At 38.9% G+C, this 17,030-nt stretch overlaps 1 protein-coding gene across 8 annotated transcripts in view; it reads left to right on the forward strand.

Moving 5' to 3' along the window:
- Positions 1 to 17,030, forward strand: part of ABLIM3 (actin binding LIM protein family member 3) — a 172,859-nt gene that overhangs the window by 82,132 nt on the left and 73,697 nt on the right. For 7 of the 8 annotated variants that reach the window (XM_087955460.1, XM_087955453.1, XM_087955455.1 and 4 more), the window contains exon 2: positions 9,344 to 9,484. In XM_087955460.1, the coding sequence (XP_087811586.1) occupies positions 9,344 to 9,484 (141 nt within the window). The remainder of the gene's footprint in view (positions 1 to 9,343; positions 9,485 to 17,030) is intronic. The other variant, XM_087955454.1, reaches the window with a different exon arrangement.

A 17,030-nucleotide genomic window follows, 5' to 3' on the forward strand; every position in this document is an offset into this window, starting at 1 on the left:
GTTACCAAGATTTAACATTTTAACTTTAACATTTTAAAGTTACCAAGATTGAGAAACATTAGCCTAATGCATTAGTTTCTCATGAAAAAAATAATATCAGGGCTTTTTTTTCCCCCCATTTCTTTTCCAATAAAGTTTAAATGTGTTGAACCACCTTAGGGGCCAGAAAGAAAGAAAGAAAAAAATCCCACTTCTTGGATCTAGTAATGACTCTCAAGTTGACCCATAAAAAGCCTTCCTGCAATACCATGAAATAGTCACAATTTATATGACTATTTTGTTGAAAATGTATGCACACAGTGGAAGGTATATCCCTAATCCATTTCTTGGTACTCCAACAATTGCAGGATATTTAACTCCAAGCCTTTGTTCATGAATTTTGCCAACTCATTGCACTCTGAAAATTTTGTTTTTTCTTTTTGATTGCTCCTATAGCAGAGTGAAACATTCTGGTAACTCATTAGAAAAATCCAATGTTGCATCCAAATTAAGTTAGACTCAGAGATAGAATGAAATAGAGAGGGGGAGAGGGAGGAGAGAGAGAGGGGGGGAGAGGGAGAGAGAGGGAGAGAGATATTTGCTACTTTTGCTAAGAAGCAAAGTCTAGCTCCAACTGGTAGCAGGACTGAGCTATTACTTAAATGGGAGAACATCAGGAAACCAGAAACTTGTAGAATTACCAGAATTCAAAATTCAAGAAGTATTCCAGAAGAAAACTTCCTTATTGTTTCCAGAAAACCTATATAGATTTTGGGAATTATTTTTCACATGAAGACTAGGCTAAATAAGCAAAACCAAATAAAACACAGAATACATGTTCTGATATAAATGGTGGTGTAGATCAAAGGGACATCAACATAGAACATGAAGATAGACTGCATTTAAGTGATTAGTAATCTAAATTATGTAGTAGCCTCTTTGACTGGTTGGAGCACTGACCTATTTAAGTCCTCTTTGATAAAAGGGGATGCAACTAATTATGGCTTCTAAGTAAATATATACATTTTTAAACTTTAATTTTATCCACAGACAAATGGTGGTCTTGTGGGCATGGCCAATCATCAAAAATCAAAACAAACAAAGCAGGCCCACATTGTCATACCTATTGACCGAAAGGTGAATTAGCCTTTTATTGTCTCAATGGGGCTAGGGAGGGGTATCATTGATACAAGTCAATGCTAAAAGTTGGGTGCTTTACAGTAGGCAAGCTCTTTATGTTTAAAGGGGAGAAAAGAGAAAGTTAGATAGGGAGACACTGGACATCCAGGCAGAATGTTAGCTGTCATGATTATAGCATAAAAGGAGGGCGGGTCCATCCTACTATTAGATAGACAGGAGATGGTGATGTTATCATCCTATCATCTTTTCCACTTAGTCCTCCCTCTTCACAAATTCCTACCATTCTCCCTCTTAAGCCAACAATTTGTTTTTGCCCCATTGGATAGGTCAGTTTTCTCAATAATTATCAAAGAGCTATGTAGTCATTTTCTCTTAGCAGGTCACTATTGGCAATAATTGAGCAAGACTCCTGACTGAATAATGAATAATTTGCCATATAGGCAGCCAGACTGGCCAGATTTTGCCCTTGTGGGTGTGTTCTTCTGCTTATACATCACAATTACCAATGTACTTCTTTGAAAAATAAGTAGAGTAGTCCTTGACTTATGGCCCATTTTAGGACTGTTACAAGTAACAACATGATGGGAAGGCTTCATTAAGATCACACCTTGAAGACTACCTGTAGGCAGTAAGCAGAGAAGACTGTGAGTACTGAGAAGATGTTGGAGGAGAAACCCCAACAACCTGGTCTATCTCCCTTAGGTACAGTGATGGAAACTGTTCTATTACCATTAGGGTTGGTATAAGGCAAAAATACTAGACTTATCAACATCTAAATGAGGTAAGACAGTTGGGTGGGCATTTTGTCCTTAGCTTAGACAGCAGAATGTCCTGATGATTGAAAAAAGGAAAAGGATGGATTTGTTCTAAGTGAACGACATTTCTAAACTTCAAAGGGAATTATCCTTGTGCAATTTACATTTATATCGAAGGCCAGGTGAGAAGATTATAAATGTTTTAATGGGCTATGGGAAAGCTGGCATTTTTTACCCTGGCTTCTTTGAAACACTTCCTCTTCTATATCTACCTAGGGTGGACCTTTATCAGCTTCTAGAACCATTCTGGCTTGTATACTGCTGCATGTATCTTGGACTTAGCAACTGCCATGCAATGTGGATTTTCCTAAAAGGATGATTTACAGGCCAATTACTGCAGAAAATGGGTTGGAATTGATGTGATTAATCATTCATTAGCTCCGGCTTCCATCATTAAATGAAAGCAATGGAAAGAATAGTTATGAAACGGGTCTTCCGTGTGTTTCCGCAGATGGTGCACCTGACTGATCTTGTCTGGACTTTGAAACTAAGCAGGGCTGGACCTGGTTATTGTTGTTTGGGGATACTAATACATCCAGGGAATACTAAGGCTGCAGGATTGAATAGGAAGTTGAACACAATATCCTAGATGCAAACAATGGTTCTTCTACCAAAAAGTCCCTAGAAGTTACATTTTCCCTGAAGAAGACTTTATCCTTTAGACTGTATACCCAAGAGTGATCAAGATTGGCAGATCGCTTACCAAAAAAGTCAGAACAGGCTATCACACATCCAATACCCTTTTGCTGGTGGGTTCCTGGTGGGTTATGTTACCTCCTATTACTAATAGATATACATCAATGGACATAGTAATAATGTGCCACATATTGATAAATGTATGGGCATAGCTTGGCATAAAAAGAACCCTGGTGGCACAGTGGTTAGAATGCAGGATTGGAGGCTAACCCTGCTCACAGCCTGGAGTTTGATCCTGACTCAGCCTTCTATCCTTCTGAGGTTGATAAAATGAGAACCCAGATTGTTGGGAGCAATATGCTGTCTCTGTTAACTGTGAAGTGGTATATAAGTCTAAGTGCTATTGCTATTGCTACATAACACAGTGCTGTCTAGAAAAAAATATTTTGTATTTTTCTTGCCAATTCACATTCAGGTTGCTTTTGAAATTTCATCCAAAGAAAAAGAAAGTTTTGAAGATATTTGTATGGTGTGTGAGATCCTTGCAAGAATTCTTTTACAAGTTAGCCAAGAGATGGGGATGACTTACATTTCATAGAAGAATCCCCTCTGCAGAGGTCTGCAAGTCTCTATATTCTCAAGTCTCAAATTCTATGGAAAGACAGACACCATGGGGCACTCCTTCCCTGAGCTTCCACTGACTAGGAAGTATGTACAGCTAGGAAGATTTCACAGTGATGGAAAGATGTGGCAGTAATATAAAATGGAAACATCAGGCGTTGGGTTATGCATTCTTCATATTTGATTCCTAACTACTTGCAATCACAAATGAGTACAAATGCAACACCTGTTTGTCTAATGAAAGGCAGCAGCATCTATTTTCAAGATCACATGGCAGAATTAAATGACTCTCCACAACAGCCTCAATTCTGGAAATGATGTGGCTGGTTTAAATAAGCTTTAATAACATGTGATGAGTCAAATAAATGCTCTGACCAATCATGACTGGCACCATTTGGCACCCTTCACCAACTCCACCTATAAAATTAACTCCAAAAAAATAAATAAATCCTCAAGTATAGGACAGAAGGAAGAAAAAAACTTCCTTTTCAGGAGAATAAATCTTCTGGAAAATTACAAGGCAGGTATAGAAGTAAATGTTGTATTTACTCAAAAAGAAGCCAATCCTGAATTTAATGTGAACCTTCCTTTTATTTCCCTAGGAAAAAGAGAGCAATTAGACCAAAAAAGATTTATTAGCTTTATTACCATAATCACAGTGATAACACATTACCTTAAAGACAATTTATTTTAGGAAAAACATAGCCTTCCTTTCAGGTAAACTCAGTGTAATTACATTAACCACAGGAGAGCCACGTTAGTATAATGTTTAAAGGAATCATACTAAACCAGGGGTGTCAAACTCATGTCACGGCATGACATATCGGGACTCTTTCCCCCTTCGCTAAACTGGGTGTGGGCATAGCCGGGAGTTTAACAGTGCACTAGACATTGGAAGACTATGAGTTCTAGTACCACCTGAGCACAAATCCAGTTGGGTGACCTTGGGCTAGTCACTCTTACGCAGCTCTAAAAAGAGGCAATGGCAAACTACTTCTGAAAATGTTGCCAAGAAACCACAGGGACTTGTCCAAAGGTATATATAAGAAGGTATATATAAGAAATATATATATATATATCAAAGGTATATATAAGAAAAAGCTGCAGCATATACCCCATTGTCCTCATATTTGCAGTATATATAGTGTGCTTTGTTTTTAAAAAATACTCCCTTTTTCACCCTTCATCTGCATGATGTGCATTAAATCTGCCACAAATAATCCCAGGACACAGATTATTCGGCATGCCTATCGCATCATCAAGTGCTTCTTCCAAGCACTTCACAAAAATTAATTACAGGTAGTTAATTAGATCCGGCTTCACCGCTGTGAGAGCAGATAACTCAGATGCCAAGGCTTCATCCAGGGACAGAATTATAAAGTGGGTTGCCTGCTTGGGAGGTGGGGTAAGTTTACAGTTAGGTATTCCTGATGGGGTTCTGGTGCTTTCATTTTTCTGCATCCTCGTGGAACTCCAAAGTGAAGACAGCTTTGAAATGTGTGACGGATGAGGAATGCTTGGGAAATCAAAAGAGCGGGTGTGATTATTTAAAAGATTTTAAAACAATTTTTCAGAACACATGCCTCTTCCTAAATTGATTTTCCATACTGTAGTCATATGAAAAGCTGGTAAAGATTATAATAACCAAATCGCTTCTTCCTGTCTTTTGTATCGCTCAGAGCTAAACGACATGAAACATTAAACAAACACTATGCCACTGTCTTTCTTGTTGCTTCTGGTAGTTGTAAGTGCAGAGTATTCTATCCTAATTAAAACCACTGCACATCTGTAAGAGAGACACCTGTTTCTCCAGCTACTTCCTTTGCAAAACTCTGTTTGACTGCTCAAAAATAAAAGGAAATATGCATTGCATTGCTCCTCCCTTTTCTAAGGATAATGATTTGTGTGGGGCTGGAGAGGCAGACACATTTCCTATTTGCGGACAGAGGTTTTTCCTCTGGACAGGATCTCGCTCTTCTTGCTTGCAGTGTTACTGGGGTAAACAACTTTGAAATTGTTTTGGATGGCAACTTTCCTAATCCTTGCCAATAGCCAGGCCCTCTGCATTTGATATAAGAATAATAGTTTATCTCATCTATCTCTGTAATAGATAAATAAAAATCAGAAAGGTAGCTGCATACTGTGGGCATACTGCTTCATGCAGTTTAGCCCTTGTACTCCATCTACTACCCATTGTTTTTTTAAATCACACTTTAATTTACACCCACATGTTTACATTCATCTAGTTCAGGACATGGGGTCCTAAGTTGGATTCTATTGTAGCTACATGAAGCAATTCTAACCGAAACAGCTATAATCCAATATGTTGTTATGTCTCTTTTCAGTCTATTCTGATTTCTTTTTTAAGCTACTTTGTGTTCTCTTGAATTACACTTCTGTACCAGGTGATTAATTGATTTAAGTCGGGCACAATGAGTTTATAGATTTCTTTTTCAGCAGCCATTTCTGTTACGCTGGTGCTGGGTTAATGTTTTTATAGTTTTTTTTAAAAAAAAGTCACACATCTTGCATTTGTTCATGTACCAGTTTAAGGCAGCCATCATGCCTCTAGGACACTGAATATGCAAAATGATGCCCTAGATAGACCTTCCATTTCAAAAAACAAATTGTTTGCCACAGGCATTCCAGACACTTTGATGCTGCACTATATGATTCTGTTCTTAATAGTCCATTGTATCAGCATTTCATGCAGCAAATATATATACAATTATATATGATTGCGCCATAAACACACACATGCATACCCATAATCCCACCATGATTTTGCTATGGTTTATTCCAGAGAGATAGCAGAATTAAGTTGTAATTAATTTATTCTATAAATAAATAAACTGCAATTGTACTAGAAGGGAAGACTTGATTGTAACGGTGCTGTGACAAGGGAAACATTGTCTACATCATGGGTATCAAATTCGCAGCCCTTGGGCCAGATGTATCATGCACTGACCAAGCCCACCCCGGTTTAGTGAAAGTTGCAATACATCACGTGACGACGTGTTGTTGCAAGTTTGACACTCTTGGTCTACATGCTCAATATATAGCAAAGTTTCATATGAGAAGATAAAGCAACTAAGTAGTCTTTACAACAAATGAACATACTTATTTACCACATATGTATACTACTGAAATGTTCACGGAGTTCCAGTAGTTTACAATAGCAATTTAAAAGAACAGTAAATACTAATTTCAAAAATGAAAATATCCATGGTGAGAATATGTGACTGACAAGGATAACTGAATTCAATTTAAAATAAAGTAACAAGCAGTTAACATTAATAATAAGCATAGATCCCATCTAAGTCCTATTCATGTTTGTTGCAAAACCAGAATGAATGTGTTCACTGTAATAAGGTAAATTTATAAGCACACCTATCCAGGGCAAGAATAAACCAGCATGCTTTAATGGCATTCTGGTTTGTTTTTTTCCTTTTTCTCCTTCTCTCTCTCCTTCCTTCCCTTTCCTTCGTCCCCCTCAATTCACATCCTATATATTCCCTAATGCTACTTACCTTTTTACTGGATTTTCCTGATATAATAATATGAAGTACAGTGGTGCCATATCCCGGAAAAGGAGGAAGAGGAAGCTGCTGGAATACAGTTGGAGATTAAGGAAACGATGTAGGTTAAATATAGGAAGAGAAATCTCACCAGAATTTCTAGTTTTCATGCTGAACTTGGGAATGACCATTTGATATTGAGCAGTGATATCAAGCAGTTCCCATAGGCTGATCTTGTCTTCACTAGTATAAGCACATGTTTTCATACAATAAGAACCAGAGCCTTACTTGACATTCAGTTTAAACTTTCAACCATGCAGTTCACTTCCTAAATATTATACATATACACATATATGCATATATATATAGAATAGAATAGAATAGAATAGAATAGAATTGAATAGAATTGAATAGAATTGAATAGAATAACAGTTGGAAGGAACCTTGGAGGTCTTCTAGTCCAACCCCCTGCCTAGGCAGGAAACCCTACACCACTTCAGACAAATGGCTATCCAACATCTTTTTGAAAACTTCCAGTGTTGGAGCCTTGGTGGTGCAGTGATTAGAGTGCAGCTCAAGGTTGACTCAGCCTTCCATCCTTCCTTCCATCCTTCTGAGGTGGGTAAAATGAGGATCCAAATTGTTGGGGGCAATAGGCTGACTCTATAAACCTTAGAGAGGGCTGTAAAACACTATGAAGCGGTATATAAGTCTAAGTGTTATTGCTATTGGTGCAAAATGATGTAAGGGTTTCCTGCTTGAGTAGGGGGTTGGACTACAAGACCTCTAAAGTCTCTTCCAACTTTGTTATTCTGTTATTCATTTAAAGGTGCAGGAGACCATGGGTTACCTGCAGTTTGAGGATCTTGGAAAAACAGAGGGGTCAGGAAGGAACATATTGAGAGATCAGAGGACAGAAAGATAAGGCAGGCAAAGCAAACAGCCTAGTGTGGAGACCGAAAGGAAGGAAAATTTAAACTACAGTTGATTTCCAGGCAATGAACAGAATTTGCCTTAGAAAAGCCAAACATGTTTTCCAAAGGAAATATGTTTGGTGTATGTATCGTGCATTATTCTGCAATCGCACTGCAGTATTTTGTCACTGGAAATGCACACTTAATTTCCCAAGGAAGCATTTTTGTCGCAGTTGCTGGTACTTTGTGTGCTATACAGTTCTGGGCACCTATTGGTTAATGCCCGTGACATGATTGAAGATGCACAGGCACAAAAGCCAGCCCCCTCCACCACCAAGTGGTGAATTGTGTCTTTTTTTTCCCTTTTCTTAATAGGTTTTTGAAGGCTAAGCACTTCCCCTCTCTAGCTGAGGCACATAGATCTCACCAAGGAATATGTGAGCTTATCTCATTTCCTGACTCACTTATGAGATTCAGTTATCATCTCCCATTTATAACCTTCCAATATTTCCCATCATTTTCTTTCTCCCTTTTTTCCTTTACCACACATTAAAAATTAACTTGTTAGGAGAAAAAGATGAACTAGCTGCACAAAAACCATTGACTGGAATTGCTAGGATTGCTAGACTGAAAGTACTTCCTGTGTGCGTCAGAAAAAGAAAGTTTCTGAGGCTTTCAACAGGCTGCCTTGTCCTCAGATGTCTGCAAACAGTCTCTCTTGATCACAAGGGTTTTTCTCCTTTTCAACTAATAGAATGGAATTAGCATTGATGCTGTACTCTCAAGAGCATGGTTTGGTCATTTTGAGAGGGCTCTAGTAATCTGCAGCAGAGGTTACTGAGCAAACTACAGGAGAAAAGAAACATAAAAGCTTAACTCTCAGCCAATTCTCTTGGGACTTTCTAAAACCAACAGCTTACTTTTCTCTTCTCGCTCTGTGACATAGATACCCAGAGAGACATTTTTCTGAAGAATTTTCAGGTCTAGTGGAACTAACCTTAACAAATCAGTCCCTGGTATCTGCTGTGTGAATCCCAAGAAAATTTAAGACCTCCTCAAGCAGGCAATCCTCACACAAGATATCTTCTTGATCCTTTTATTTTTCCAAGAAACAGAAATACATGTCAAATGACGGTCCTTGAAATAACTCTCAACAAGTGTTCTTCCCAGCCTCAGTTTATGAAGAAGTGGTGGGGAATGTTTGTTCTTTGTAACATGGCTTGGGAGACTTCGAGCTAAACAAGAGTTTATTTACAATAGCCAAAATACTTAAACTGCTTCCAGTGTTTGCTCCTCCGTCCGCAACTAACTTCTGCCTCTGTTTTTTCTGAGCTATTCCTTGAAACAAAGGGCAGCTCCTCCTTCTCCTAGATAATGTCCTCATTAGTCACTTGTAGCAACCTGCTAGATTCCTCCAACTATCATTGTGCCAAAATAATTGCAATGGGGGCAGGTTTTCTGTCATTTCAGTGATGACTGGGTGATGCTATGATAAGCTGTAAGTCACTAGGGGAGATGGCTTTTGATGGACTGGAAATCAGTTTCATTACAGGCAACATTTGAAGGAAGACGTGATTAAGAGTATAATTACATTTGTATGTATATGTATGTATGGGTAAAGAGCAAATAGCAAAATAGTCAACAAAATAAATTGTCAGTTGTCTTTGGATATACCCCCTCTTCTGCCACACTAATAAGCTGTATGTTTTACTTTCACCAGCAGTTCCTTTTCAACAAAACCCCTACAACTCTGGGGGTCGTCCCACCATAATTCAATGCTATCGCTGTGGAGATACTTGTAAAGGCGAGGTGGTGCGTGTCCAGAACAATCACTTCCACATCAGATGTTTCACATGCCAGGGTAAGTGTTCCATGTTGCTCCAAGCTGAGACAGGATTGTGATCCTATTTAAAGTATATGATGCCAGTAGGTCCATTTAGTGAGCAAAGAGAAAGAGACAGAGATTTATGATGTATGTATGTATGTATGTATGTATGTATGTATGTATGTATGTATGTATGTATGTATTCAATTCCATTCCTACAGCCACCCATGTTAATCAATTACTCAGAGTGACTTACAATTCAAAAAATATGCAGTTAAAACATTTTAACCCAAATGTTCGTGTTAGTCCTGAAAACTTGGTGTTATGATTAGAAAGAAGAACAGTTTAGTGCAAACTAAATTTAATGTCCCTGAGCAGTTGTAGAATGCCGATAAACAAGTTCCTTTAGCTATAATATAGGTCAGTATATAGGTGGAGTTGATAGAGCATAGAAATTCGAAAAGGAGGAACCTGGGATTAGGAAAAGTGAGAAGGTTCTTGATTAAAATGGGAGATGTGCATTTAAACATGGTCTATTACTCATTCCTAAAGCTTCAACCCTGGTATTTTCATGAATTTACCTAGAGATTTTTAATAGAAGTCTAAAGATCTTCACCAATGTGTAATTTCAAAGATATTTTAGAGAAAGTCATGCCTGTTAATCTAATAATAAAAACTATACTAAGAATGATGTCCTGAAATTTCTGATATCAATCTTGAAAGACCTGTTCACATTTGTTCCACCATGTAATAAACAAATCAAGGTGGGATTACTTTGGCCTTCTTTCTATACACATTCTTTTTCATCAGATCTATTTAATCTTTTCTTCAAGTCCCCCATTAACAGCTTGTTCAATCTTTTCCTTATGTCCAAGATCAGTTCTACAGTTTCTCTGTCTCTTTCTCACATACACAGAGAACTTGTGACTCTAGACCTAAATGCAACTTCTAGCATCTCCAGACCACATGAAAGGTTGGGAGGGATACTAGAAACTGCAGTTCCCAAATATCTGCAGGGCCTTAGGTTCCCCACTGTTTATTCTCTAACAGGCAGAGAGATCATTTCAAATAAATGTGTATTTGTGTGTTGGTACAGGCCATTGTGTTGATTGATGATAGACACAACAAGTGCTATTTAATGTGAAAAAAACTCACTATTTTGTTAAAGTAACAGAAGTGGTGAATTGGGAGAGGGATGGAACTCTTATAATTCATGTTGTACACTTTATAGAACTGGTTACTACCATTAGAACAGCTGTTTCAAATAAATGCAATAAGGAGTCCACTCACATCTGTTCTGGGTTTAATTTTTTGACTTCTTTGCTTTACTCCTCCCACTCACCCTTCCATCAGTTAGGCAGGGACATAATTTAGTAATTCACAACATTCAGTTTTCAGCAAAAGGTAATTTAGTTTCCAAATAGGTTCAGGATCACTTGTGGCAGTTGAAAATTATCCCAAATAATGGGAAACAGGACAATGGGGAAGAATTCCAAAGATAGCCAAGACTTTTGTATGCAGCATCACATGTGGATCCTGTCAGTCAAAGCTTCACAGCAGGAAAATGAGGACATGAACTACTGGTAGTACATGAAAAGCTAGGTGAAAAACAAGCAAAGAAGCATAGAACCACGGTATTGCTTCTTAAAATATAAAATAGGCATGAACAGTAACAATTCACTTAAATAAGCAAAGTAATGTCTATTTGATCCTGCAGGCTGTTTCGGTATTTATGCTGAAAAAAGAACAAGGTGTTCTTAGTTATTAAGTAAATATTCAGAAAAGGAGAGGCCTCATAGGAAAACAAAACGTTTTTTGTTCTCTTTTTATTCATTATTTTATGCAATGTAAAAAATACGAAATGCATTTCGGAACAAAACTCCTTCCACAGGGATAGTTTGAAAATGAATTCAACTTAATTATACTATTACATAAAACACAAGAAATGACTATTTAAAATACCAGCCAAATGTTGTTTAAAAGGGATATTAACCAAATATATATGATTTGAAGTGCCATTTTCATATACAAGCTGCACAGCACATTCTAAAATCGTTGCACAGGAATTGTTTTTGCATGGGGGTTTTATGTAATTGAACAATATATCCAATTTATTTTCAGATGCCCAAGGAATTCAGTCCAAACCTTCCTAGATGTTTTTGCAATTAAATTATAAACAAGGGCAAAAAATAGCCTTTCTGTGTGATTTCATGACGTTTTCTCATATTTAAATCTTTAGGACAATCAGGAAGTTGTGGCTCATAAACATTTTGTGTCCGCCTCTATATCAAGTCAGAACTACCCAAGGAAATTCAGTTAAAGGTGATTAGCAAGTTATTCTAGGACATAATAGAACTCCCATCAACTGACTGGCCACCTACAAAGTCTCCATTCAGAAATCCCAGGCTGTCTTGCCCTATAAATAGAAAGACACCTGCTTTTCCATCATGCCATAACTCTTCCTCCTGCTGTTTGCTGACAAATAAGAAGAGGGCCACAGCCAGTCTGTCAAACTAGGATTTTTTGACCTACTATGTACATGAGCATATTTCTTTGATCTTTGCCACCACCTCCTCCTCCTCCTCCTGGGATCTTTAGAACCTTAATCTGGGACTTCTATATAATAGAAAGCAATTCAAGCATTCCCAACCACCTACCCAATGTATCTCAGAAAACAAGATCATGCAATTGATTATTTGTAATACCAGGTGTTTATGTATTGCCCAAGTTTTCCGCAGTGATCCAGAACAGCCACTGAAACTGAGATCTAATTGTATATTATCTTTCCAAACCACCAAAGAGTAGGTACAAGTTATTTTAATTGTGATGAGAAAGAATGCAGGCTGATGTAAAGAAGATTTTAGATTAGAATTACAAAGCATGTTTGAATGCAATGAACAAACTTGCGTGGATCAAAAAATTAACCAAGTGGGAACGAATTAAGTGCACTGGAACTTTTACATGCCAAGCCCATGAAGAAAGTAGCTCCAAAGAACATTTGTTCATATACCAAATCATTTTTTATCCCTTTTTAAGAAACAGCTGTCATGCCTCTGGTGGAGACTGACTCTCAGGGAGAGGAGGAACAGCCTACAGGGAGTGGAAGTGTGGCTCCGGAGGTTGTGGAGGAAGCTGGGGAAGGGCAGAGGCCAGTTGAGCAGTCAGAGGAGGACCCAGGTCCATCCCCTATCCATCCTAGGGCACGCAGGGAGGAGAGGATAAGGGAGAGACATGGTCTCCTCAGGAGGAAAGGGCCTTGATCCTCTTCATGGGCTGCAGGTGTGAGAACTGAATAAGAGTTTGGACCTGCGTACTGGCAAACGTTGGAAACAAAGCGTGTTTTATTTTCGTCTGAAGTATTTTGGACTGTGCTTTGTTATCTCCTTGAATTTAGTAAATACTTCTCCTGCTCCATTGTGGAAATTTCATCATTGTAGTTTGTTTGGTTTTTTTATTTCACCTCTATCTGCTCATTAAATTCAGACTGTATAGTTTTCTTTTGAAGACTATTTTTGAGTATGTTTTATCTCCAACTGAGTATTATTGAACAGTGGGGCCAAGTTGGAGGCATTAAAGGACATTTATTTACGTTTTGGATTTTGTTACATTTGTTACATTTGTGTTACACTCTGGGTCATCACAACAGCCTTTTGCAACACTTAAAAAAAATGTATTGCTAGCATTTTTTTTCCGAGTTGGTGTATTCAACTTGGAAAGTAAATGTGATCTCATTCAGAGAATCTTCTGCAAATATTCAATAAACAAACCATAGTAAATGAAGAGATCAACAACAGTTTAAAGCTGCTAGAGAAACCCAGGTATGATTTTTTATGTTGCATGCACATTCACAATAGCTTACCACTTAATCATAATTATAAAAAGGATGCAGAGAATAGTTAATAAAAGAAGTCTTCCTTATTAGAGGGACATAGAATTATTATCACTGTTGTGGCATCATAGGGGGCATATTACTTATTCGAATATATAAACACACCCATCTCCCAAAATCAGTCTTCTGTGGTTGTGAGTGGGACTTTCATTGAAGCAATCTATTTCTGCAGTCATTTTTAAGTAATATGCTAGAGCCCAGAGAATCTAACTAATAAACATTTCCTTCAACATGAAAGACCACCCCACCCACATATACTTAAACTCCACTGTAGCCTACTTGTGGGACAATATTATCATCCTATTTATCTAGCTTCCAGGGAGAAAGATGAACAACAGATGAAAAAAGAAACAGCATGTCATATTGCAGCTGTATGAGTTCCTAGTCCATACTTCAGGCCAAGGACAATATCTGGATTGATTCATTGACTTGCAACCAGGGAAGTCTATACAAAACAACTTATCTTAGCAGTACAGGGATAATAATAATACTTTATTTGCGGTCACAGACCAAAACACAAGTACAACAAAAGAAGAACATGGGAAAATTAATCATGAACAATTGATCACCACTTGGCTAAGGGGAATTACAGTGTTCTCCTCTGATGGTTACAGCTCTTAAAAAAAAATGGAAACCTGAGCAGTGATGTATGAGGAGCCATCCCCTAGACAATATAAGAACAAATTACTAACATTGGGTCTAGAAGGGTCTGTTTCAAGAAGAGACAGTAACTTAGATCTGCCTGCATTATACATAGGGCAATATAAAAGGACATGGTCCACAGTTTCAACCTCAGCTCTGTCACAGGGGCATAGCCGCTCGTTAATCGGGAGCCTCTTAAATCGCCCATCCAGTAGTGCTGAGGGCAAGACATTAAAGTGAGCTAGGAAGAAAGCTCTTCTATACTTGGGAATGGTTAGAGTGTAAAAATAGGAAGCCATCCTCAGTCCGTAATTATTAAATTGGCTGAAGATCAGAGGGGAGAAAGTTTTGTTAGCTCTGGCTCATAGATATTGCAAATCAATGTCCACAAGCCATTGGACTACCCTAAATTGGGCGTCCTTAAGGCCATAATCTCCCAGGGCATCCCCCGTAAAACCTAGCAGGTGTAATTTCTTCATCAGCTCCCTCTCCCAACAAGAAATATGAGAGTCAGCAAACACCAGGGAGAGGTAGCTACCAGTAACTGCCAGAAAGAGCACCTGAAACCACCATTTATGGTGTTAATCCACGCCATACATTCGACTGATCGAGTGCCCAGTTCCAGGTACATCGGAGCAAAACCAACACAAGGAGGAAGACCCAGAAGTTTTCGAAGAAAGACAGCCTGGGTTCTTTCAATACAATCCTTGAAGCCCCATATCCATATGGGAATTCCGTAAAGAGTTTGAGCCAAAGTTTTGGTTTTGTAAATACGCATGAGCAGAAGGAATAAACTGGCCTCCTTGGGTATAAAAAAATCTTAAAGTCTGCTGGTGACTACAGGAGGCTGAATTCAGCACCTGGGTTCGATGTCTAGTCCAAGCACCGGTGTTCTGAAATTGAATACCTAAATACTTAAAATGGAAAACCTGCTTAACAGCATTACTATTGATAGCCCAATTATACGATTTCCAGGCTCTGGAGAACACCAATACTTTGGATTTGTCATAATTAATGGACAAGTGGTTCTCAGCACAGTAAGACCCAAATGCAGAAAGTAATCTTTTCAGACCTGGCCTTGACAATGAAAGGAGGGCCTCATCATCAGCATAAAGGAGAAGCAGGATCTTCGTAGTTGACAGCTTTGGGGCATGGAACTCAATACGTCCAATGTGAAAGGCCAAGTCAGATAAGAATAAATTAAACAAAAGAGGAGCCAGAACACAACCCTGCCTTACTCCGTTCTTAATCGGGATAGGATTAGAAAGTTCTCCCTGCAAACCACACCTGACCTGACTAGAGGTCTGGTTGTACAAGGATCTAATTAGGAACAGAAGACATCTATCGATAGAACTTTTGAGCAGTTTTGACCACAACAGTCCCCTAGGGACTGAGTCAAACGCTGACTTTAGGTCGATAAAAGCAGTAAAAAGTTTGCCACCTGGTATGGTAGTATATTTATTGACCAGGTGCGCTAAGACAAAGCAATGGTCCAGTGTGGCACAGCCTGCTTTAAACCCAATCTGTTCAGCACCAATAATATTGGACTCCTCAACCCAAGTGAGATATTTAGCATACAGTTTTCCAATAATGGAGAGCAGGCTTATGGGGCGATAGTCGGCTGGATTGTTCCTATTTCCTCGTTTAAAAACTGGAACAATAATTGCTAAGCTCCAGGAGGTAGAGATCCTTCCAGAGGTATTGATATGCGTGAAGAGTCTTGCTAAGAGAGGAATCCACCACTCGGGATTGGATTTTAGCAGATCAGGGTGTATAGCATCAGGGCCTGGGGCTTTGCCTGACTTGAGTTCGGAGATAAACTCGGTAATCTCAGCATGAGTCACGGGTTGCCAGTCAGGAACTGCAGGAGGAAGCTGTGGCCCAAGCACGGTCGAAATTGTTGGCACCTGGAAAATTGCCAAGAAATGGTTTTCCCAATTTCTGTTGGAAATACAGCAGAGAGGGAGTTCTTGATGACCCGGCAAGGAGCTGGCAACAATTTGCCAAAATAATCGAGTGTTCTTCTGCTGGGTGGAGAGAAGTAGATCCGACTTCTCTCTCTCTTTAGCTTTCTTTTTCTTAGCAATTAGTCCTTTATACTCCCGCTTCAAGCGATAGTAGTCCTCTGGTGGGCATTTATCCCCTTGATTACGATAGAACAGGTAAACCCGATTAATCTGGTTCCTGAGCATCAGACACTCTATCAAACCAAGAATTACTTCTTGAATGATATGGACCACTTGGCCTACAGACAGCTCCTAGCTCCCTTTGAACACTATTAATTAGTGATTCAAAGGCTGAGATTGTCCCTGGGCCACTACTTGTTCGTGCCTGATTGTATAAGCTGAGACACTCCAAAGATGATAAAAAGGAGTGAAACTTTCTTTCAGTATTAGAAGACCATTTGATCCTCCTTGTATATGAGGCCACATAGGGATCTAATATCTGGGGACCCCTAGGGAGATGTATATTTGAGGAAAGCCCAATGATTGTAACCAGGGGGTAGTGGTCACTCTCCGTAAGGCAGTCCACATAAAAAGCACGGACTGCCTTTCTAAGAAGCTGGGATACCAGCACAAAATCAATAACACTACTCCCACGTGAGGAACTCAAAGTAAACTCACCAGCTAGATCACTAGGGTACTCCCATTAAGAATTATCTTATTGTGTTGGGCTGCTAAAAGGGCTAACTGAATGCCAGCAAAATTTGTTAATTCATCCTTAGAATGTCTGGCTGAAATCAGGTGTCCTATGGCCTGGAGGGTTTCTTGGGAGTAGAGTGCCTCAATTGATGGGGGAACTTGGACTCCCAATCGGGCGTTAAAGTCGCCCCCTATAAGGATGTACAGCACTGGGAATTGCAGGGATAATTTATGTATGAAAAAAAATTCAAGCAAATCAGGATGTTCTCATCTTCCTAGACTCTATTGATTCTGCCAGCTTTCAGAACATCACAGGAAAAGTGTATGTCTCCAGCTCCCTGGAGTTTGGTGCTGATTATGAAGTTTGGTCTTGATTATTTTGTTAGACAAAGAGTTTAGCCCATCTCCA

Source organism: Notechis scutatus, chromosome 2 (genome assembly GCF_049901735.1).
Source record: "Notechis scutatus isolate UNSWTSFEM ecotype Mainland chromosome 2, rNotScu1.2, whole genome shotgun sequence".
In the NCBI taxonomy this organism is placed as follows: Eukaryota; Metazoa; Chordata; class Lepidosauria; order Squamata; family Elapidae; genus Notechis; species Notechis scutatus.